General features: G+C 38.5%; 1 protein-coding gene across 4 annotated transcripts in view; it reads left to right on the forward strand.

Annotated features, from left to right (window-relative positions):
• The window catches only part of Frmd3 (FERM domain containing 3), a 266,338-nt gene that overhangs the window by 178,079 nt on the left and 64,993 nt on the right, over positions 1 to 23,266 (forward strand). For all 4 annotated transcript variants that reach the window (NM_001415820.1, NM_001415819.1, XM_039109494.2 and 1 more), the window contains 3 exon segments: positions 4,390 to 4,478; positions 9,959 to 10,022; positions 11,105 to 11,193. In NM_001415820.1, the coding sequence (NP_001402749.1) occupies positions 4,390 to 4,478; positions 9,959 to 10,022; positions 11,105 to 11,193 (242 nt within the window).

A 23,266-nucleotide genomic window follows, 5' to 3' on the forward strand; every position in this document is an offset into this window, starting at 1 on the left:
AACCCAGATGCCCTTCAACAGAGGAATGGATACAGAAAATGTGGTACATCTACACAATGGAATATTACTCAGCTATCAAAAACAACGACTTTATGAAATTCGTAGGCAAATGGTTGGAACTGGAAAATATCATCCTGAGTGAGCTAACCCAATCACAGAAAGACATACATGGTATGCACTCATTGATAAGTGGCTATTAGCCCAAATGCTTGAATTACCCTAGATGCCTAGAACAAACGAATCTCAAGACGGATGATTAAAATGTGAATGCTTCACTCCTTCTTTAAAAGGGGAACAAGAATACCCTTGGCAGGGAAGAGAGAGGCAAAATTAAAACAGAGACTGAAGGAACACCCATTCAGAGCCTGCCCCACATGTGGCCCATACATATACAGCCACCCAATTGGACAAGATGGATGAAGCAAAGAAGTTTAGACCGACAGGAGCCGGATGTAGATCGCTCCTGAGAGACACAGCCAGAATACAGCAAATACAGAGGCGAATGCCAGCAGCAAACCACTGAACTGAGAATAGGACCCCCGTTGAAGGAATCAGAGAAAGAACTGGAAGGTCTTGAAGGGGCTCGAGACCCCATATGTACAACAATGCCAAGCAACCAGAGCTTCCAGGGACTAAGCCACTACCTAAAGGCTATACATGGACTGACCCTGGACTCTGACCTGATAGGTAGCAATGAATATCCTAGTAAGAGCACCAGTGGAAGGGGAAGCCCTGAGTCCTGCTAAGACTGAACCCCCAGTGAACTAGACTGGTGGGGGGAGGGCGGCAATGGGGGGAGGGTTGGGAGGGGAACACCCATAAGGAATGGGAGGTGGGAGGGGGATGTTTGCCGGGATACCGGGAAAGGGAATAACACTCGAAATGTATATAAGAAATACTCAAGTTAATAATAAAAAAAAAAAACTATCTTTTACCCCACACTAGGTCCAGCACCATAGTGCCCCAAGATATCTCACCTGCTTTGCTCTAGCCCATATTACACTGCAGATGGCTTCTCTCTGAGCCTGAGCCTAGCAACAATCTCTCAACCCATCTAGTTCCCAAGACAGGTTGCCACCATGCCAGAAATATACATCCCAATTCTGTGGTGGCATAGTGTCTCCAGCCACCACATATCTCTTGAACTTAAATGGCCACATGAAAGAGTACACAGCACAATAACCTCTGATCCAATTGATAAGATATAATTGTTCACCTAGACATACAAAGCCCTGTACACTTCCACCCCTTAAGAATATTCACAGCAACCTGTAAATGTGCAGAGAAGAATCTGAACATCTACCTCCATGTTCTCTCAGCTGCATCTCCCCTTCTCCTTAGTTCCAGTCTCATCCTCTCTAAAACTTTTCTCCCAGCAATCCTTCCGTCTCATCACTGACAGGCCTCATTCTATCTTGTTTCTGCCTTTATCTACGTGATGACATCATTCTACATTTCACCCTCTTTGCCTAATTAAAAAAAATTTCTGTCAAATATAAGCTAAGCACAACTATTATCATTTTGTAATCAAAAGCATAAAATTTACCTAACACCCAGTCCAACACCTTATCAGTTCAACAGAACATTTAGTTCTCCATTTCAGCTTAAGAAAGGCTTAAAATCTGTGTTATAGTCTTGCTAGCTTGTATACTATCTGATAACTATCTAATAACATATGCATTTTCAAAGTCTAACAGCCTGATAAGCTATGAGACTATAATCATTGTTCAAACCCATCAGGAAGGCTAACACAGCTTCCAGAACTGAGAGGTTGTAGAGATAAATCTCCACTAGCACAGTTCTCTGCTAGCAACATGTGAGTGCAAGTCTTCAACCTTCTGGTCCAAAATCAACTCATACATACTTGAAATGCAGAAATCTTGAAGGGCTGATAATTCTGGTTTGGCAAAATTATCATTCAACTATTCTACATACAGTGTCCTTTTTTGAACAGTATTATTAGTCTGTAGATGAAATAGGCAGTTTCTGCCCAGTGGCTGCTTAGCCACAAAGTATTACCTCCCCTGGAGGTAGAGATGTTCAATTTCTTCAATAAATCTGGCAAAGGGGAACTGTTATGAGCACATATGTCTTAACAAAAGATAGATAACTTTAAATCTCGTATTTTGAAGATTTCTGACGTTTTTGAAAACCATCTATCTATATAAGGTAATCTGGACTGTTCTCCATTAACTATCTTATTATCTTGAAAGTAATCTAACAAACTCAGGGCCATGAATTTGCTATTTGGTCCTTAATTCACATGTGTAATCAACTCCGAAGTTTGTAGTGGCATCAATAGAAGGACCTAACCTTGTACTTTTAAAATTTTTTAACAAATAAATTCTATATCAAAGTAAAGATATGATTTTAGCTTAGTTATCAAATGAGATTATAGCTGTACATCTCAATCTAGGAACTGTCTTCTTTCACTCCACATAGCTACACACTCCTTTCCAATAATATCCAATATCCAATAAAAGAAAAAAAAAAGATTGTTCATTGCCCCACTCCTTTGGAAGCTTGCATGGTATCTTCTGGTACTAGGAAAGTTGTTTCCCATAGAAAGAGCATTTAGGTGAGTTCCAGCTTAGAGGTCTTTGAGCCTTGTTTCTGAAGTGCACAGTGCCTTTGGCAACATAATTTGACCTTCCATCTCTGACGTTTTCCCAAGGAAAAAGCAATGGGCTCTATATTTTGGGAGTCTCTTGGATACCTCTGGACAGCAAGGTCATATAACATTACACCCACATAAAATAAAATTATATTAATTTTTCAATGAAGTCTTAAAAGCAGAGATATGGGAAAGGAAAAGAAAAAACCATTTTAAGTTATATTAACTGAATATATTTATTAAATTTTTCTTTCCGTTTTTCATAATATTTGGTAACATTTACTACAAGGGTGAAATATAAACAACTTTTATCAGAATCACAGATTCTTTCTCTGTGTTGGTCATTGTTTCTCTCTCTCTCTCTCTCTCTCTCTCTCTGTCTCTCTCCCTTCCTTCCTCCCTCTCTCTCTCTCTCTCTCTCTCTCTCTCTCTCTCTCTCTCTCTCTCTCATGTGATACATGTATGTGTGAGTTTGTACTTGTATGGGCTTACATGTGGAAGCCTAAGGGCAGCCTTGGGTGTCTCTCATTAATCTGTCTGCACCTTAATTTTATTAGAAAGTGTCTCTCACTGAATGGGAGCTTATTGATGTGTCCAAGCTGGTATCTTTAAACAACCCTCCCCCGTTCCATAACCAAGGACAGGTTTACAGATACACAATGTTACTCTAGATAATTTTAAGTATGGACTTGAGGATTTCAATTCAGATCTTTATACTTAGATTGTACTTTGCCAATTTAACTCTCTCCCAAGGCACAAAGTCTTTTCTCTTATCAATTTTATACGTGGTATTGTGTGTATATTCTCAAAAAATTATTCATGTAATCAATATTTCTGTCTCTGAATTTTAGCTATGGATTAAACAAATAATTGTACTAATTCTAAGCTAAGAGTTCCTGTCAATCAGGATATTTTTTTTAAGTTTGGAGTTACTCTTTGAGCATCTACATTTTCCCAGACAAGGACAGCTTATACCTAAGTACTAGATCTATATTACTCACTCAGTCTGCTCATCATAAGCACTTGGGAACTTCATAAGTATCTGCTTTCCCAGAAATTACTCCACCCTGATTACCTCACACACTGTGAGCATGAAGGTCAGGCTGCCAAGTGACACTGTTGTGCTAGGGAGCTTCTATTTGTATTGTCACATGCATCATCTCTTTCTGCCTGTACAATTGTTTTATAATATTTCCCATATGGCACTTGTAATAATACAATACCTTTATTTCTTTTAATGGCATAGATTCTTTCCAGAAATGCATTTCCCTCTATTTGTTTCTTGTTTGGAAAATAACAGGATTGTTCAGTTATGTTTTGACCTTATGGTATCCATGAATTTCTTAGAATTTCAGGTTTGGTCAGGAGATAAGTAGGCTTCTTCTGGTGATTTTGATATTGTCAGAAATTCTTCATATGGTTGAATCAGGTGAGAAAAATGCTCAAACCATTGGTTTCATTGTACTAGATGGCTAATGGCAACCAAGAACAGTTTGCTGGCAGTATAGAGAAGACACAAAGCACAGGCAACTCAGAACCCTGGAAACTAGCGTGTTCCTGCTGGGATAAGATGTTGATTTCTGAAAGAGAAACAATACATAACCCTAGATTTTCTCCACAATTTAGAAGTTGTGTTCTTTGGAATTCCATTATAAATACTTAATTTATGACTGTGGTTGCTGGCCTTGGTTAAAATTAACCTAACATGGAGGACAATGAGCATGTCATTTATCATACTTCTCAATCGAAATACTTCCTTATTTTTATTTCCTCAGGATTCAAGAGGTGCTACAGCATTTTTAGGATTCACTGCTGCGGGTTTTGTTGTATTCCAGGGAAATAAAAGAATTCATTTGAGAAAATGGTAAGTATGTCCTTGAATAAAATGACTTCCTTTTCTTAATCTTCTCCCTCTTTCTCTTTAACATTATTTTTTTTTTGGAACTGTCAGGTAGTTTTCTAGTTAGCTTTAACTGTCAACTTGATAGAATTTAAAATTATTGTGTTAGCTTGTTAGCATTTGTCAAGTAGACACACATCCTAGACATACCTAAGAAGAGTGACTCTCAATTGAGGATCTTCATCAATAAAAACTGCATTAAACCACAGAGATATCTGTGGGTCCTTTTTTTTTTGATAGCTAATTGATATAACATTGCCTGTACCTACTGTGGTTTATAGCATCCCTAAACAGGCAGGCTTGGGCTGCATAAGAAATATAACAGATAAAGTCATTGTAACAAGCAAGCAATGTTCCTCCAGGGTCTGTGCTTTAGTCACTGCCTCAAAAGAAACATACTATCTTTTTAAAATAGTGGGTCCTAAAGTAGGGTCTTCTGTGGCACACCTGAACATACTGGTTTTAGAGAAGATTATTGCAGGATTTTTGCAGGAGCTTTGGGTGGCAAAAGAGATTGAGTGTTTAGAGTTTAATGGACTGTTCTGTGGGAAATTGGAATACAATGTTGAAAGCATTGTGAATAATGAAGACTTGACTGTGAAGGAATAAAAGCTTCTATCAGGATTGTTTGTGTGATACTTTATATTCAGACTCTGTGAAAGAGAAAGCTTGATTGCTTAGGTGGAAAAATTAATATTGTTATCTGGTACAGAAAAAGCAGTTGTTCTAATAAGACCACCATCACTGAGGTGAACTCTCTGACGTATGTCCTTAGAATCAGCACAGAGATGCTATGGTCCAGACAGAACCAAAACTCCATCTCAACCTGAGAGCCAAACATGGTAATATGTATGAGTCTCTCACATCATACTGCTTTTGCAGTCATAAAAATGTCATAAAAAACAGTTGAGGTTTGACGCTACATGGCAGGTTCAGAGTTCCAGAAGAAATCTAGGAATAGCCATTTGTAATGGTGCAGCCTCAATTGCAGTAGAAACCCCAAGATTGAAAGAAACACAGAAAAAAAGCTGAAAACGGGTAGCACGTGACAGGATGAGGGTTCCTGGAGAGAATCTGGGAATGTAGTCTCAGGTACATGACCACGGGATGAGCACCAAGAGCAGTAGTAGATGTAAAGTGGAGCACACCACGCCTCTGTGTGTACTGTTGATTATGGAGCTCCAGTGGTGGGGGTTGCTCAAGCCCTTTGGAGACTAAAGATTATGAATGAGTCCCGGGCATTGGACAGTGGGCTGTTTTCACAGTTTGATTTTGATTTGATATTATTCTTCCTGTGCTCTAGTGGATATTTTTTTAGAAATATTATACCATGACATATTTTGGATTTCACAGTATCTGACAGTAAAATTACTGAATTTTGAAAAAGAACTTTGACTTTTAAACTCCTGCAGTTTTTAAAGACCATATGGGTTTATTTTATTAAAAGTGGGTGGGATTGTGTTTTATATTATGATGTGATGTGAACATGATATCTTGGGCACAAAGTAAAAAAACAGAACTATTGCTTAACAATAATATTTTTGTTGTCAAATATACAAGGGGTAGATTCTACTACATAGCTTTTGTCACATGACCCAAAATTCTAGGCATACACAAAAAGAATAAAAATGACTTGAGGAGTTGTCTCAAACTGGCCTCTGATCATGTCTATGGGACATTTTCCTTGGTTATTAATTGATGTTGAATGATACAGTTTTTTCTTAGTGGTACCATCTCTGAATAATAGACTAGAACTATTTAAGAAAGGTAACTGAGCAAACCAGAGGCGTAAACCAGTAAGCAGCATTCCTATGTAGTCCCTGCTTTAGTTTCTGCATCCAGGTTCTTGCCTTGAGTTCCTGCAACATTGGTTTCCCTAAGACCTTACCTATAAGTGTAGTATAAAATTAACCATTTTGCCCCTGCAGGTTGATTTTTTATTTATCTTTTGGTTGTGGTGTTTATCACAAAAACAGAAAAAAAGGCCAAATTGGTCTGTGGACATTTCTGTGGGAAATAGCCTTGATTAAACAGGAAGGGCCAGGTGACTGTAGGCACCATCGTTTCCTATGCAGGTAGTCTTAAACTACAAGAAAACTATGGTCCCTGTGGTATAGATTAGCTGATAAGTAGATTTCTTGGTTGGTACTTGCTGTATGGAATAGAGTGCTGGGCTGCCTTCAAGTTCCTATCTTGACTTCATGCCTTAGGTTCTATCAATGATGGATTAACCTGCAATAAACTTTTCCTCCCTTAAGTTCATTTTGGACAGAGTATTTTCATATCAATAAAAATGAAAGTAAAGCAAGTAGTAAGCTTTTACCTGGTTATTTCATGATTCTTAGATTCATCGCCTGTAAAGAAAAAGCAGAATTCCAATAGGCTTCCAAAGAACTACAACCAATAGTTCTTAAATTATTCAAAAAAATTAGAGGGCTGGAGAGATGGCTCAGCGGTTAAGAGCACCGGACTCCTCTTCCAGAGGTCATGAGTTCAATTCCCAGCAACCACATGGTGGCTCACAACCATCTGTAAAGTGTGATACGCCCTCTTCTGGTGTATCTGAAGACAGCTACAGTGTACTTATATATAATAAATGGATAAATCTTTAAAAAAAATTAGAAACAAAGTATTTCCAAACCTCTTCTATGAAGCCCATATTACTCTAATAGCAAACCCAGGTAACCACATATGTGCACTCGTGTGTGTGTGTGTGTGTGTGTGTGTGTGTGTGTGTGTGTGTGCACCAGCATCACTGAAACACATAGATTCAAAAACGCCAATAAAATACTTAAAAATTGAATGCCAGCATGTATTAAAAGAAGCATGTCTCATGATGAAGTTGGCCTTACCCAGTGATACAAATTCAACATATATAAGAAATAAATATAGTAAACCAAATACGTGGACAAAAATACAAGAATCACATGATCATCTCAATAGAAGCTAAAAAGAAAAAGTCTTTGATAAGATTCAACATGACTCATAATAAAAGCCCAAGAACAAGTAGGAGTGTAGAAAACATTCCAACATAATAAGGGTTATGTATGACAACCCCATGGCCAACATCATCATAAATAAATAAAACCATTAATCAGCCCCATTAAAATCAGGAATGGGAGAGGAGTGCTCACTATACCTACTCCTCATCCATTATGTGATTGAAGCCTTATCTGGTACAATAAGGCAAAAGAATGGATACAAATAGAAAAATATTATGCCAAATTATTCCAAATAGAACATTATATTATTTTGTACAAAAAAAGTTTCCAAAATTTAACTAGAAAAGTTGTAGAAACTACCACTAATTGCAGCAAAGTGTTAAGATACATAAAATGCTTACAAAATTCACCAGTCTTTACACTTCTGAGAAGATCATAGGCACACTCCTCTCCCCAGTTTCTCAAATAAAATAAAATATTTAGAACATACACAACAAAGGAGGTTAAAATCCTCTACAATGAAAGCTTTATTTTTTATTTTTCCTTTATTGGAAATTTTCGTTATTTACATTTCAAATGTAATCCTCTTTCCCCCTTCTCCTATCCTCCATGCCCCTGTTGCTATGAGGGTGGTTCCTCACCTACCACTGACTCCTGCCCCCAGCCCGGCTTCCCCCTACACTGGGGCATCGAGCCTTCACAGAACCCAGGCCACGCTTCCCATTGGTGCCAGACAGACAAATGTGTGAAGAGAATAAGAAACATACTAGAATTTGAAGACCCCCCCAAGCTTACAGCTTGATAGAATTAACATTGTAAAAGAAGACCTTCCAATCAGAAACAATTTACTGATTCAATGCAATCCCAATCAACATTCTCATCTCATTCTTCACATAAATAGAAAAAAAAATCCTCAAATTGATATGGAAAAAACAAAAGACTCAAAATAGCAAATTAGTCCTAGATAGGTGTCTATTTCTATGCATTCTGCTATTTTTAAGTGCTAGGTGCACCTGTCTAAAACCCATACTTTTATACATGTGTTTCTATTGTATCATTGATATTTTTTAGTCAGCCATACTTCCAAGCCTCCTTTGTACCCTTTTGTCCTCTTCTTCCACAGTTAGGAATCTCAGAACTCACTCTTAAATTCTTTGAGTCTCAATGTATTCATTCATAAAATGGGTATTGGTTACATATGATGGTCTTAGAAAGGGTGAAGGAATTGGAGGAGAAAGAAATGCAATACTTATAAGAGTGCTTTGAAAATCTGGTGTAATTGATAACTATAAATTGTTATATGATGTTGCTATTTGGTTTTCTTCTCTAGATTTTTCAGCATCTGACAAAGAAGCTCCAATGTGTTAACTTCAGTCAATACCAGGGTAGATACCATAGATATTCCAATATAGTTTGGGAAGCATGGGTAACTTGAAGACTGCCCTCATTCTATCCCAGGACTGCAAAAGTCTTGGAGGACATTATATACTCAGGTTTTCAAAATTACTTGAGACCTGGAGCGTTTGAATTAGAAGCTACTGCACCTAAATGCAGATTGATATCATGTCTTTTCCACTTGAACATCAGTTTGTGGAGGGGAAATATTAAGGTAAATAGTCTCTGGAGTATTTGGTTCTGTTTTCATTTCTTCAGGTTGCCTATGTTACTGGTATTGTGTTCATGTGGATTCCATACTCCCTGGCTTCTTCTTAAACATATTTATTTGTTATAATCATGCATCTCTTGCTAAATCAAATTTTCTTCTCATGTAAATCATAATTGTGTGTGTGTATTTTTTAAATCCAGCTCTGTTATCATTTCAAAATTCTCTTCCTAAATTGAAACAGATGGATGAAGTATCACTGTTTCTTTTCTCATGGGAGAAATATTCCTGCAATATAACTATTCTAAAAATTAAATAAAAGAGATATTAAAATACTTCTTTTCACTCATCAAGGAAATGACCATGGATCTACATTCAAAGCAGGTTTACTTCAAATAGCCTTTTGAGATAAAATCAAAGTTGTCTTTTGACCATACATTTTTCGAGAATTTCAGTGTGGACAGGAATGCTTCTATTGAAAATCTGTAATGTGGTATATATTCTTCCTAGAAGTGGTTGGAGAAGAATGGAAAAAACAGTCCATATTATGCTACTAATATCCTTTTCACTTTTCAAAATGTGCTCACCAATTGATGTTTCAGTTACTAATATTTACAAATAAACATTACCTCATAATAAACAGAACCTCTTAAATGAAAGATATATCCTAATTGTATAAAAATGAAATAATTCTGAGCTTGCAGTGTGTCAACTCTTGGGAAGAAAATTTCTACATAATTTACTTAGAGAATTTCATTCTCAACAAACCATCACTGATGATTAAGAAAAATTTTTGATTCATTGTAATTTTCTTGGCATTTGTGAGTCAGATAGATTCATATGGAACAGTCAGGCATGTTGTTTTATTTTGTTTTCACCCAGAAACTTTCTTTTCTTAGGTCAGATGTCTGCAAATTGAAGTTTGAAGGGAAGACATTTTACGTGATTGGCTCCCAGAAAGAGGTCAGATATTAATTTTATAATTATTTTGTGCATATGCAACTGTGTGCACTTGAGAAAGATCCAAGAATAAAATAGCTTTTAGTGTGGTTTCCCCCAAGGAGAATGACCTTGAAGAGTATGGATAATGGAAGCTATTTGCTGAAAAATAGTGTAGAACCAGAGAATTTACTGGCAATCCATGGGTGAAAAGAAAGTGAGGGAATAATGATAACTGTATAAAGTTATGTTAAAAAGACAGATTGGGGTAAACTTTATTCATTAAATATAAACTCTGTAAGTCTTTGTCTAAATTATGGATAACTGGAACAAAGGAAAAGTCTGTATGAAATTAGACATAAATCAATACTAGATAAAGTATTATGGCCACAGTCTATAATTCCCAAGTGGTTTTTCCCCAATAGTTTTGGGGGTTCACCGGGGAGTGGTGACCATTAGCAAAATATTGAACCTTAAAGCTAGCCCTGAAGTTTGCTGATTTCCTTGACATTTGATATTTTACTCAAATGTTCTTCCAGTGAATTGATTTTTAAATTAATCAAAAATTGATAGAAAGGTAAATGATACCTAAAGTATTGGTAAGTATTGGTACAATCAGCTTTGTACAGCATTTATATGAATAAGTAATATCTGATGATTAAGGGAAAACCCATATCATTTCAGCTTTAATGAACATATTAATATTGAAGGAGTTCCTAGAGAGAAGGCTCAATGAGTAAAGTGCTTACTGTGCAACTACAATGATTTTAGTTTGAATACCCAGCTCCCATATAAAACCCTTGCCCCCAGCTGTGTGTGAAGGAGAGCTAACTCTAGAGCTTGCTGGTCTGTCGCTCTAGTTGAAATGGTGCGCTCCAGGTTCAGTAAGAGACTGTCTCAAAAGAATAAGTTAAAGAATGGTAAAGGAAGATATCCAACATCAATCTTTTGCCTCCACACAGGAATGTATGTAGACCTGTATACCTAAAGCGACACCCATGTACAGCAACAAAAAAAATGTAGTAGAATACAAATACCTTAATGAAAAGCATGAATAGATAGTGTAATCTGTTTTTAATATGCCCCTTTCTTGTTATTTTTAATAGAAAAACGCTGTTTTGGCATTCCATACTTCAACACCAGCTGCCTGCAAACATTTATGGAAATGTGGGGTAGAAAACCAAGCCTTTTATAAGTAAGACTCTTATGTTTATTTGATAATAGGTTTATAAAGCACCCCTTTATGTCTTACCAATAACTACATATTTATTTTGTTTAATATACCTATCTGTATTCTATTTAAATGTAATATGAATGAAGAGCATAATTATTTATCACACATACATCTGATAGAGGATTCATGTCTGGAATATCCAAAGAACAGAAAAAATAAACATAAAGAAAGTGAACAACCGTATCAAAACTGTGCTACCAAACCAAACAGAGGGGGCTCGAGGAAAAGAAAAAAATCAAAGACTAAGAAGTACTTTCCCTCCTTTTTAAAAAATGTTTTCTCCCCTCATATACTACAGCCCTACCACCCTACCATAGCCTTCCCTCCCTCCACTTCTCCCCTTTCTTCTCCACCAGCTTGACTAAACCACCACTTCCCTTCAGAAAACAGCAAGCCTCCTGGGTATAGCAACTGAACACTGTATATAACACAATGCAATAATTCTAAACACAAAGCCTCATTAAGGTCAGATGAGGCAACCCAGTAGGGGAAAGGGAGGTCCTAAGAGCAGGCAAGAGTCAGAAAAATGGCCCGCTCCCACTGATGGGAGTCACAAACACTCCAACCTAAAACTGCATTATGAAGACGGTCTAGTACTGACCCATTCAGGCTCTGCGATTGCTGCTTTAGCCCCTTGTGAGCCCTGATGACTCCTACTTAGTTAATTCTGTGACCCATGTTCTTCGGGTGTCATTGACCCCTCTGGCTCCTACAGTGCTTCTTCCCATTCTTTCATGAGGTTTCCTGAAACCCACCTAATATTTGGCTGTGGGTATGTGTATCTGACCCATGAGACTAGAAGTGTGTTTCATGATACATTGACCTTGTAGTGGGTATATATATATATATATATATATATATATATATATATATATATATATATATATATACCCTTGTAGTGGGTATATATATATATATATATATATATATATATATATATATATATACTATGAGCTGTACTCAGCGATTATTAAAATAAAAATGGCATGATGTTGTGAGAGAGAGGGGGGTGAAACTAGATTCTAGAAGACTTATAGGAAGGAAGGTGGGAGTGAATATAACTAAACTGCATTGGATGTATATGAATTTCTCAAAGAATAAATTTAAACTATTTTCAATTCTTTCTCTTATTTTGAAATTTTAAAAAAGTTATATCATTTCCCCTTCCTTTTCCTCGCTCCAAATTCTCTCACATGCCACTCCTACTATCTTTCAAATTCAAAGTCTTTTTCAATTAATTGTTATTATATACCTATATGTAGATGTACATGCATAAATAAGTAAATAGAACCTGCTCAGTCTTGAAAGTGTTACTTCTTTGTATGTTTTCACAGACGACTATGTGGTATTTCATAGCCAATTGATGTGCCCTGGAGAATATATTCCTCCCATTTTCAGATTTTGTAGTTGCCTATAGTTCTTTGTTAGGGAATGAGACCTCTTGGGTGCTCGCTAGTCTACTGTTGTTCTGCACATGTGTAGACAATCATTTTGGTGACACTTTATGGGTGTAACTCCTGATACTGATAAGAGAAACAATCCCATAGCAAACCTCTTGATCCTCTTGATCTTATAGTTTTCCACATCTTCTTCTGAAATGATCCCTGACCCTTAGATGTGTGATTTGTTTGTGGATGTATCTTGCTGCATTTTAGTCGCTTGTGGTTTTCTGTAATGATCTCTGTGTGTTGCAAAGAAAAGTTCTCTTGCTTACTGGTGAGAACTACACTTATCTGTGTAGTGTCTTAGCATAAATATATAGAATGCACTTAGGGATTATGCTCTTTTAGTAATATGGCAGTTGTGGGTTCTCCTCCAAGATTCATGACTTCATTACAGTTGCCTAGGTTTCTGGTACTGGGCATGATTTTTCTATTGTTGAGTGGGCCTTCAGTCCAATTCCAGAACTATTGATTACTACCTGGTATACATGTCATTATTACGCTCTAATAGTACCATAGTGGTTGCTGTTGAAGTTCATATGCATTATTGATGCATAGGACTGTTGGGAGCTTTGTTCCATTGGAAGTTTCCCTGGCACCTTTGGTACCAAAAAAGCTACAGCTCAACAAGAAAACAGCCATGTCTCCTCTGCCTCAAGAGCTTCTGGGCACTGCATCTGAAGTGCATGGTATTTTAAGAAATAGAAACTTAACTTCCACTTCTGAGGGGAACCAACAGCAGTAGCAGTAGTCTGTAATATATGGGGAGTCTCTTGAACAATCCTGACCAACAACTCAAAAAAAGAGCTTTGCATGCCTCATGTTGGAGGTTTTATTTTTTTTATTTTTTTAAATTAGATATATTTCTTTACTTACATTTCAAATGTTATTCCCCTTCCCGGTTTCCTGTCCATAATCCCTCATCCCCTTCCCTCCCTCTCCCCCATATGGGTATTCCTCCCATGCATCCCCCTACTGCCTCTTCATATTTCCCTGCACTGGGGGTCCAACCTTGACAGGACCAAGGGCTTCCCCTTCCCTTGGTGACCCAACAAGGCTATTCTCTGCTACAGATGCAGTTGGAACCGTGGGTCAGTCCATGTATAGTCTTTTGGTAGTGGTTTAGTCCCTGAAAGCTCTGCTTGGTTGGCATTGTTGTTATGAGTTTGCAAGCTCCTTCAACTCTTTCAATACTTCCTCTAATTCCCCCCAAGGGGGTTCTATTCTCAGTTCGGTGGTTTGCTGCTAGGATTGACCTCTGTATTGGATATGCTCTGGATGTATCTCTCAGGAAAGATCTATATCTGGTCCTTTTCAGCATGGATTTTTTAGATTCATCAATCTTATCTAGTTTTGGTGGCTGTGTATATATGGGCCACATGTGGGGCAGGCTCTGAATGACCGTTCCTTCAGTCGCTGCTCTAAACTTTGCTTCCATTTCCCCTCCTATGGATATTTGTTTTTCCCATCTAAGAAGGAGTGAAAGCATCTGCATTTTGGTCATACTTCTTCTTGAGCTTCCTGTGGTCTATGGATTGCATCTTGGGTAATTTGAGCTTTTTGGCTGATATCCACTTATCGAGTCCATTCCTGTGTTGAAGGGCATCTGGGTTCTTTTCAGCTTCTGCCTATTATAAATAAGATTGCTATGAACATAGTGGAGATGTGTCTTTGTTGTATGTTAGAGCATCTTTTGGATATATGCCCAGGAGAAGTACAGCTAGGTCCTCAGGTAGTGGAATGTCCAATTTTCTGAGGAACCTCCAGACTGATTTCCAGGGTGGTTGTACCAGTTTTGCAATCCCACCAACAATGGACGAGTATTTCTCTTTCTCCACATCCTTACCAATGTCTGCTGTCACCTGAGTTTTTTATCTTAGCCATTCTGACTGGTGTGAGGAAGAATCTCAGGGTTGTTTTGATTTGCATTTCCCTGATGACTAAGGCTGTTGAACATTTCTTTAGGTGCTTTTTGGTCATTCGATATTCCTCACCTGAGAATGTTTTGTTTAGCTCTGTACCCCATTTTTAATAGGGTTATTGGCTCTTTGGAGTCTAACTTCTTGAGTTCTTTGTATATTTTGGATATTAGCTCTCTATCAGATGTAGGATTGGTAAAGATCTTTTCCCAATCTGTTGGTTGCCGTTTTGTCCTAATGACAGTGTCTTTTGCCTTACAGAAGCTTTGCAGTTTTATGAGGTCCATTTGTCGATTCTTGATCTTAGAGCATAAGCCTTAATGTATCGTTCAGGAAATTTTTCCCCAGTGTCCATATGTTCGAGATTCTTCCCCACCTATTCTTCTATTAGTTCGAGTATATCTGGTTTGATGTGGAAATCCTTGATCCACTTGGACTTAAGCTTAGTACAAGGATCTAAGAATGGGTTGATTTGCATTCTTCTACATGCTGACCTCCAGTTGAACCAGAACCATTTGTTGAAAATGCTCTTTCGGCTGCCGCCGCGGAGAGCTCATAGGAAGCACCCCACGAGTAAACTTGAGCCTCAGGACCACAGGTAAGACCAACTTTTCTGCTGCAAGAGACCTGCCTGGTGAACTCAGGACACACAGAGGCAAAGTTCCTCTAGGACCGGGCACTCCCTGTGTTTACCGGGAGTCCCACACCCACGGATCCCGGCCCGTTGCAGCTCTCTGCTCCCAAACCCCGTGGGAGAGAGACCTCACCGCCTGGTCAGGTGGGCACTCCTGAGGCTGCAGAGCAGAAGAGACCACCAACACTGCCCACCGCTGCCCACATCCCTGGCCCAAGAGGAAACTGTATAAGGCCTCTGGGCTCCCGTGGGGGAGGGCCCATGAGCGGCAGGACCCCTGCGCATGAGACACCGCCAGAACCTGAAAGGACAGACCGGATAAACAGGTCTCTGTACCCAAATCCCGTGGGAGGAAGAGCTAAACCTACAGAAAGGCAAACACGCCTGGGAAACCAGAAGAGACTGCACTCTGCACACATCTCTGACACCAGAAGAAAACACCAAATGCCATTTGGAACCCTGGTGCACGGAGGCTCCCGGAAACTGTGGCGCAGATCTTCCTGGTTGCTGCCGCTGAGGAGAGCTCGTAGGCAGCAGCCCACGAGCAAACTTGAGCCTCGGGACCACAGGTAACACCAACATTTCTGCTACAAGTGACCTGCCTGGTGAACACCAGACACAGGCCCACAGGAACAGCTGAAGATCTGTACAGAGGAAAAACTACACGCCCAAAAGCAGAACACTCTGTCCCCATGACTGGGTGAAAGAAAACAGGAAAACAGGTCTACAGCACTCCTGACATACAGGCTTATGGGACAGTCTAGCCACTGTCAGAAATAGCAGAACAAAGTAACACTAGAGATAATCTGATGGTGAGAGGAAAGCGCAGGAACCCAAGCAACAGAAACCAAGACTACATGGCATCATTGGAGCCCAATTGTCCCACCAAAGCAAACACGGAATATCCAAACACACCAGAAAAGCAAGATCTAGTTTCAAAATCATATTTGATCATGATGTTGGAGGACTTCAAGAAAGACATGAAGAACTCCCTTAGAAAACAAGTAGAATCCTGCAGAGAAGAATCGCAAAAATCCCTGAAAGAATTCCAGGAAATCATAAATAAACAAGTAGAAGACCATAGAGAGGAGTCACAAAAACCCTGAAAGAATTCCAGGAAATCATAAATAAACAAGTAGAAGCCCATAGAGAGGAGTCACAAAAATCCCTGAAAGAATTCCAGGAAAACACAATTAAACAGTTGAAGGAATTAAAAATGGAAATACAAGCAATCAAGAAAGAACACATGGAAACAACATTGGATATAGAAAACCAAAAGAAGAGACAAGGAGCTGTAGATACGAGCTTCACCAACAGAATACAAGAGATGGAAGAGAGAATCTCAGGAGCAGAAGATTCCATAGAAATCATTGACTCAACTGTCAAAGATAATGTAAAGCAGAAAAAGCTACTGGTCTAAAACATACAGGAAATCCAGGACTCAATGAGAAGATCAAACCTAAGGATAATAGGTATAGAAGAGAGTGAAGATAACCAGCTCAAAGGACCAAGAAATATCTTCAACAAAAATCATAGAAGAAAACTTCCCTAACCTAAAAAAAGAGATACCCATAGGCATACAAGAAGCCTACAAAACTCCAAATAGATTGGACCAGAAAAGAAACACCTCCCGTCACATAATAGTCAAAACACCAAACGCACAAAATAAAGAAAGAATATTAAAAGCAGTAAGGGAAAAAGGTCAAGTAACATACAAAGGCAGACCTATCAGAATTACACCAGACTTTTCGCCAGAAACTATGAAAGCCAGAAGATCCTGGACAGATGTCATACAGACCCTAAGAGAACACAACTGCCAGCCCAGGTTACTGTATCCTGCAAAACTCTCAATTAACATAGATGGAGAAAGAAAGATATTACATGACAAAACCAAATTTAAACAATATCTTTCTACAAATCCAGCACTACAAAGGATAATAAATGGTAAAGCCCAAAATAAGGAGGCAAGCTATACCCTAGAAGAAACCAGAAACTAATCGTATGGCAACAAAACAAAGAGAAGAAAAGCACACAAACATAACTTCACATCCAAATATGAATATAACAGGAAACAATAATCACTATTCCTTAATATCTCTCAACATCAAGGGCCTCAACTCCCCAATAAAAAGCCACAGATTATCAAACTGGATAGGCAACGAGGACCCTGCATTCTGCTGCCTACAGGAAACACACATCAGAGACAAAGACAGACACTACCTCAGAGTGAAAGGCTGGAAAACCACTTTCCAAGCAAATGGTCAAAAGAAGCAAGCTGGAGTAGCCATTCCAAAAGCAAATAAAATCAATTTTCAACTAAAATTCATCAAAAAAGATAAGGAAGGACACTTCATATTCATCAAAGGAAAAATCCACCAAGATGAACTCTCAATCCTAAATATCTATGCCCCAAATACAAGGGCACCTACATACGTAAAAGAAACCTTACTAAAGCTCAAAACACACATTGCACCTCACACAATAATAGTAGGAGACTTCAACACCCCACTCTCATCAATGGACAGATCATGGAAACAGAAATTAAACAGAGATGTACACAGACTAAGAGAAGTCATGAGCCAAATGGACTTAACAGATATTTATAGAACATTCTACCATAAAGCAAAAGGATATACCCTCTTCTCAGCTCCTGATGTTACTTTCTCCAAAATTGACCATATAATTGGTCAAAAAACGGGCATCAACAGGTACAGAAAGATAGAAATAATCCCATGCGTGCTATCGGACCACCACGGCCTAAAACTGGTCTTCAATAACAATAAGTGAAGAATGCCCACATATACGTGGAAATTGAACAAAGCTCTACTCAATGATAACCTGGTCAAGGAAGAAATAAAGAAAGAAATTAAAGACTTTTTAGAATTTCATGAAAATGAAGGTACAACATACCCAAACTTATGGGACACAATGAAAGCTGTGCTAAGAGGAAAACTCATAGCTCTGAGTGCCTGCAGAAAGAAACAGGAGAGAGCATATATCAGCAGCTTGACAACACACCTAAAAGCTCTAGAACAAAAAGGAGCAAATACACCCAGGAGGAGTAGAAGGCAGGAAATAATCAAACTCAGAGCTGAAATCAACCAAGTAGAAACAGAAAGGACCACAGAAAGAATCAACAGAACCAAAAGTTGGTTCTTTGAGAAAATCAACAAGATAGATAAACCCTTAGCCAGACTAACGAGAGGACACAGAGAGTGTATCCAAATTAACAAAATCAGAAATGAAAAGGGAGAAATAACTACAGATTCAGAGGAAATTCAAAAAATCATCAGATCTTACTATAAAAACCTATATTCAACAAAACTTGAAAATCTTCAGGAAATGGACAATTTCCTAGACAGATACCAGGTACCGAAGTTAAATCAGGAACAGATAAACCAGTTAAACAACCCCATAACTCCTAAGGAAATAGAAGCAGTCATTAAAGGTCTCCCAACCTAAAAGAGCCCAGGTCCAGACGGGTTTAGTGCAGAATTCTATCAGACCTTCATAGAAGAACTCATACCAATATTATCCAAACTATTCCACAAAATTGAAACAGATGGAGCACTACCGAATTCCTTCTATGAAGCCACACATTACTCTTATACCTAAACCACACAAAGACACAACAAAGAAAGAGAACTTCAGACCAATTTCCCTTATTAATATCGATGCAAAAATACTCAATAAAATTCTGGCAAACCGAATCCAAGAGCACGTCAAAACAATCATCCACCATGATCAAGTAGGCTTCATCCCAGGCATCCAGGGGTGGTTTAATATATAGAAAACCATCAACGTGATCCATTATATAAACAAACTGAAAGAACAAAACCACATGATCATTTCATTAGATGCTGAGAAAGCATTTGACAAAATTCAACACCCCTTCAGGATAAAAGTCCTGGAAAGAATAGGAATTCAAGGCCCATACCTAGACATAGTAAGAGCCATATACAGCAAACCAGTTGCTAACATTAAACTAAATGGAGAGAAACTTGAAGCAATCCCACTAAAATCAGGCACTAGACAAGGCTGCCCACTCTCTCCATACTTATTCAATATAGTTCTTGAAGTTCTAGCCAGAGCAATCAGACAACAAAAAGAGGTCAAGGGGATACAGATCGGAAAAGAAGTCAAAATATCACTTTTTGCAGATGATATGATAGTTTATTTAAGTGATCCCAAAAGTTCCACCAGAGAACTACTAAAGCTGATAGACAACTTCAGCAAAGTGGCTGGGTATAAAATTAACTCAAATAAATCAGTAGCCTTCCTCTACACAAAAGAGAAACAAGCCGAGAAAGAAATTAGGGAAACGACACCCTTTATAATAGACCCAAATAATATAAAGTACCTCGGTGTGACTTTAACCAAGCAAGTAAAAGATCTGTACAATAAGAACTTCAAGACTCTGAAGAAAGAAATTGAAGAAGTCCTCAGAAGATGGAAAGATCTCCCATGCTCATGGATTGGCAGGATTAATATACTAAAAATGGCCATTTTACCAAAAGCGATCTACAGATTCAATGCAATCCCCATCAAAATACCAATCCAATTCTTCAAAGAGTTAGACAGAACAATTTGCAAATTCATCTGGAATAACAAAAAACCCAGGATAGCTAAAATTATCCTCAACAATAAAAGGACTTCAGGGGGAATCATTATCCCTGAACTCAAGCAGTATTACAGAGAAATAGTGATAAAACTGCATGGTATTGGTACAGACACAGATAGACCAATGGAACAGAATTGAAGACCCAGAAATGAACCCACACACCTATGGTCACTTGATTTTTGACAAAGGAGCCAAAACCATCCAATGGAAAAAAGATAGCATTTTCAGCCAATGGTGCTGGTTCAACTGGAGGTCAACATGTAGAAGAATGCAGATCGATCCATGCTTATCACCCTGTACAAAGCTTAAGTCCAAGTGGATCAAGGACCTCCACATCAAACCAGATACACTCAAACTAATAGAAGAAAAACTAGAGAAGCATCTGGAACACATGGGCACTGGAGAAAATTTCCTGAACAAAACACCAATGGCTTATGCTCTAAGATCAAGAATCGACAAATGGGATCTCATAAAACTGCAAAGCTTCTATATGGCAAAGGACACTGTGGTTAGGACAAAACGGCAACCAAGAGATTGGGAAAAGATCTTTACCAATCCTACAACAGATAGAGGCCTTATAACCAAAATATACAAAGAACTCAAGATGTTAGACCGCAGGGAGACAAATAACCCTATTAAAAATGGGGTTCAGAGCTAAACAAACAATTCACAGCTGAGGGATTCTGAATGGCTGAGAAACACCTAAAGAAATGTTCAACATCTTTAGTCATAAGGGAAATGCAAATCAAAACAACCCTGAGATTTCACCTCACACCAGTGAGAATGGCTAAGATCCAAAACTCAGGTGACAGCAGGTGCTGGCGAGGATGCGGAGAAAGAGGAACACTCCTCCGTTGTTGGTGGGATTGCAGACTGGTACAACCATTCTGGAAATCAGTCTGGAGGTTCCTCAGAAAATTGGACATTGAACTGCCTGAGGATCCAGCTATACCTCTCTTGGGCATATACCCAAAAGATGCCCCAACCTAAATAAAAATGCACATGCTCCACTATGTTCATCGCAGCCTTATTTATAATAGCCAGAAGCTGGAAAGAACCCAGATGCCCTTCAACAGAGGAATGGATACAGAAAATGTGGTACATCTACACAATGGAATATTACTCAGCTATCAAAAACAATGACTTTATGAAATTCGTAGGCAAATGTTTGGAACTGGAAAATATCATCCTGAGTGAGGTAACCCAATCACAGAAAAACACACATGGTATGCACTCATTGATACGTGGATATTAGCCCAAATGCTTGAATTACCCTAGACGCCTAGAACAAATGAAACTAAAGACGGATGATCAAAATGTGAATGCTTCACTCCTTCTTTAAAGGGGGAACAAGGATACCCTTGGCAGGAAATAGAGAGGCAAAGATTAAAACAGAGACAGAAGGAACACCCATTCAGAGCCTGCCCCACATGTGGCCCATACATATACAGCCATCCAGTTAGACCAAATGGATGAAGCAAAGAAGTACAGGCTGACAGGAGCCGGATGTAGATCTCTCCCAAGAGACACAGCCAGTATACAGCAAACACAGAGGTGTATGCCAGCAGCAAACCACTGAATTGAGAATAGGACCCCCATTGAAGGAATCAGAGAAAGAACTGGAAGAGCTTGAAGGGGCTCGAGACCCCATATGAACAACAATGCCAAGCAACCAGAGCTTCCAGGGACTAAGCCACTACCTAAAGACTATAGTCTTGGACTGGACTGGACTGTCATGGACTGACCCTGGACTCTGACCTCATAGGTAGCAATGAATTTCCTAGTAAGAGCACCAGTGGAAGGGGAAGCCCTGGGTCCTGCTAAGACTGAACCCCCAGTGAACTAGATTGTTGGAGGGAGGGCGGCAATGGGGGGAGGATGGGGAGAGGAACACCCATAAAGAAGGGGAGGGGGAAGGATTAGGGGGATAACACTCGAAATGTATATAAGAAATACTCAAGTTAATAAAAAAAGAAAAGAAAAGAAAAGAAAAGAAAATGCTATCTTTCTTCCATTGGATGGTTTTAGCTCCTTTACCAAAGATCAAGTGACCATTGGTGTGTGGGTTCGTTTCTGGGTCTTCAATTGTGTTCCATTGATCTGTTTGCCTGTGTCTGTACTAATACCATACAGTTTTTATGACTATTGCTCTGTAATACTGCTTGAAGTAAGGGATGGTGATTCCCCCCAGAAGTTCTTTTATTGTTGAGTGTAGTGTTTGCTATCCTGGGTTTTTGGTTATTCCAAATGAATTTGAACATTGTTCTTTCTAACTCTATTGAGAATTGATTTCGAATTTTGATGGAAATTGCGTTGAATCTGTAGAGGCAAAATGGTCATTTTTACTACATTAGTCCTGCCAATCCATGAGCATGGGAGATCTTTCCATCTTCTGAGATCTTCCTCAATTTCTTTCTTCAGAAACCTGAAGTTCTTGTCACACAAATCTTTCACTTTCTTGTTTCTCTCCATTAAGTTTTATTTTGGCTACGAGTTTGCTGTATATTGCTCTTACTATGTTTAGGTATGGGCCTTGAATTCCTGATCTTCCAAGACTTTTTAACATAAAGGTATGTTAAATTTTGTCAAATGCATCTAATGAGATGATCATATGGTTTTTCCCTCAGTTTGTTTATATAGTGGATTATGTTAATGGACTTCCATATATTGAACCATTCCTGCATCCCTGGGATAAAGCATCCCTGGGATACTTGATCATGATGGATGATCATTTTGATGTGTTCTTGGATTCAGTTTGTGAGAATTTTATTGAGTAATTTTGCATTTATATTCATAAGGAAGATTGGTCTGAAGTTTTCTTTCCTTGTTGAATTTCTGTGTGGTTTAGGTATCAGTGTAATTGTGGCTTCATAGAAGGTAGTGTTCCTTCTGTTTCTATTTTGGTGAATAGTTTGGACAATGTTGGTATTAGGTCTTCTATGCATGTCTGATAGAATTCTGCACTAAACCAATCTGGACCTGGGCTTTATTTGGTTGGAAGACTTTTAATGACTGCTTCTATTTCTTTAGGGCTTAGGAGACTGTTTAGATGGTTTATCTGATCCTGATTTAATTTTGGTACCTGGTATCTGTCTAGAAATTTGTCCATTTTATTCAGATTTTCCAAGCTTGATGAATATAGGCTTTTTTAGTAGGATCTGAGGATTTTTTTAATTTTCTCAGATTCTGTTGTTATGTCTCTCTTTTCATTTCTGATTTTGTTAATTTGGATACTGCCTCTATGCCCTCTGGTTAGTTTGGCTAAGAGTTTATCTCTCTTGCTGATTTTCTCAAACAATCAGCTCCGGGTTTTGTTGAATCTTTGTGTAGTTCTCTTTGTTTCTACTTGGTGGATTTCAGCCCTGAGTTTGATTATTTCCTGCTGTTTACTCCTCTTAGGTGTATTTGCTTCTTTTCG

The sequence above is a fragment of the Rattus norvegicus genome, chromosome 5 (assembly GCF_036323735.1).
Source record: "Rattus norvegicus strain BN/NHsdMcwi chromosome 5, GRCr8, whole genome shotgun sequence".
NCBI classification, from domain to species: Eukaryota; Metazoa; Chordata; class Mammalia; order Rodentia; family Muridae; genus Rattus; species Rattus norvegicus.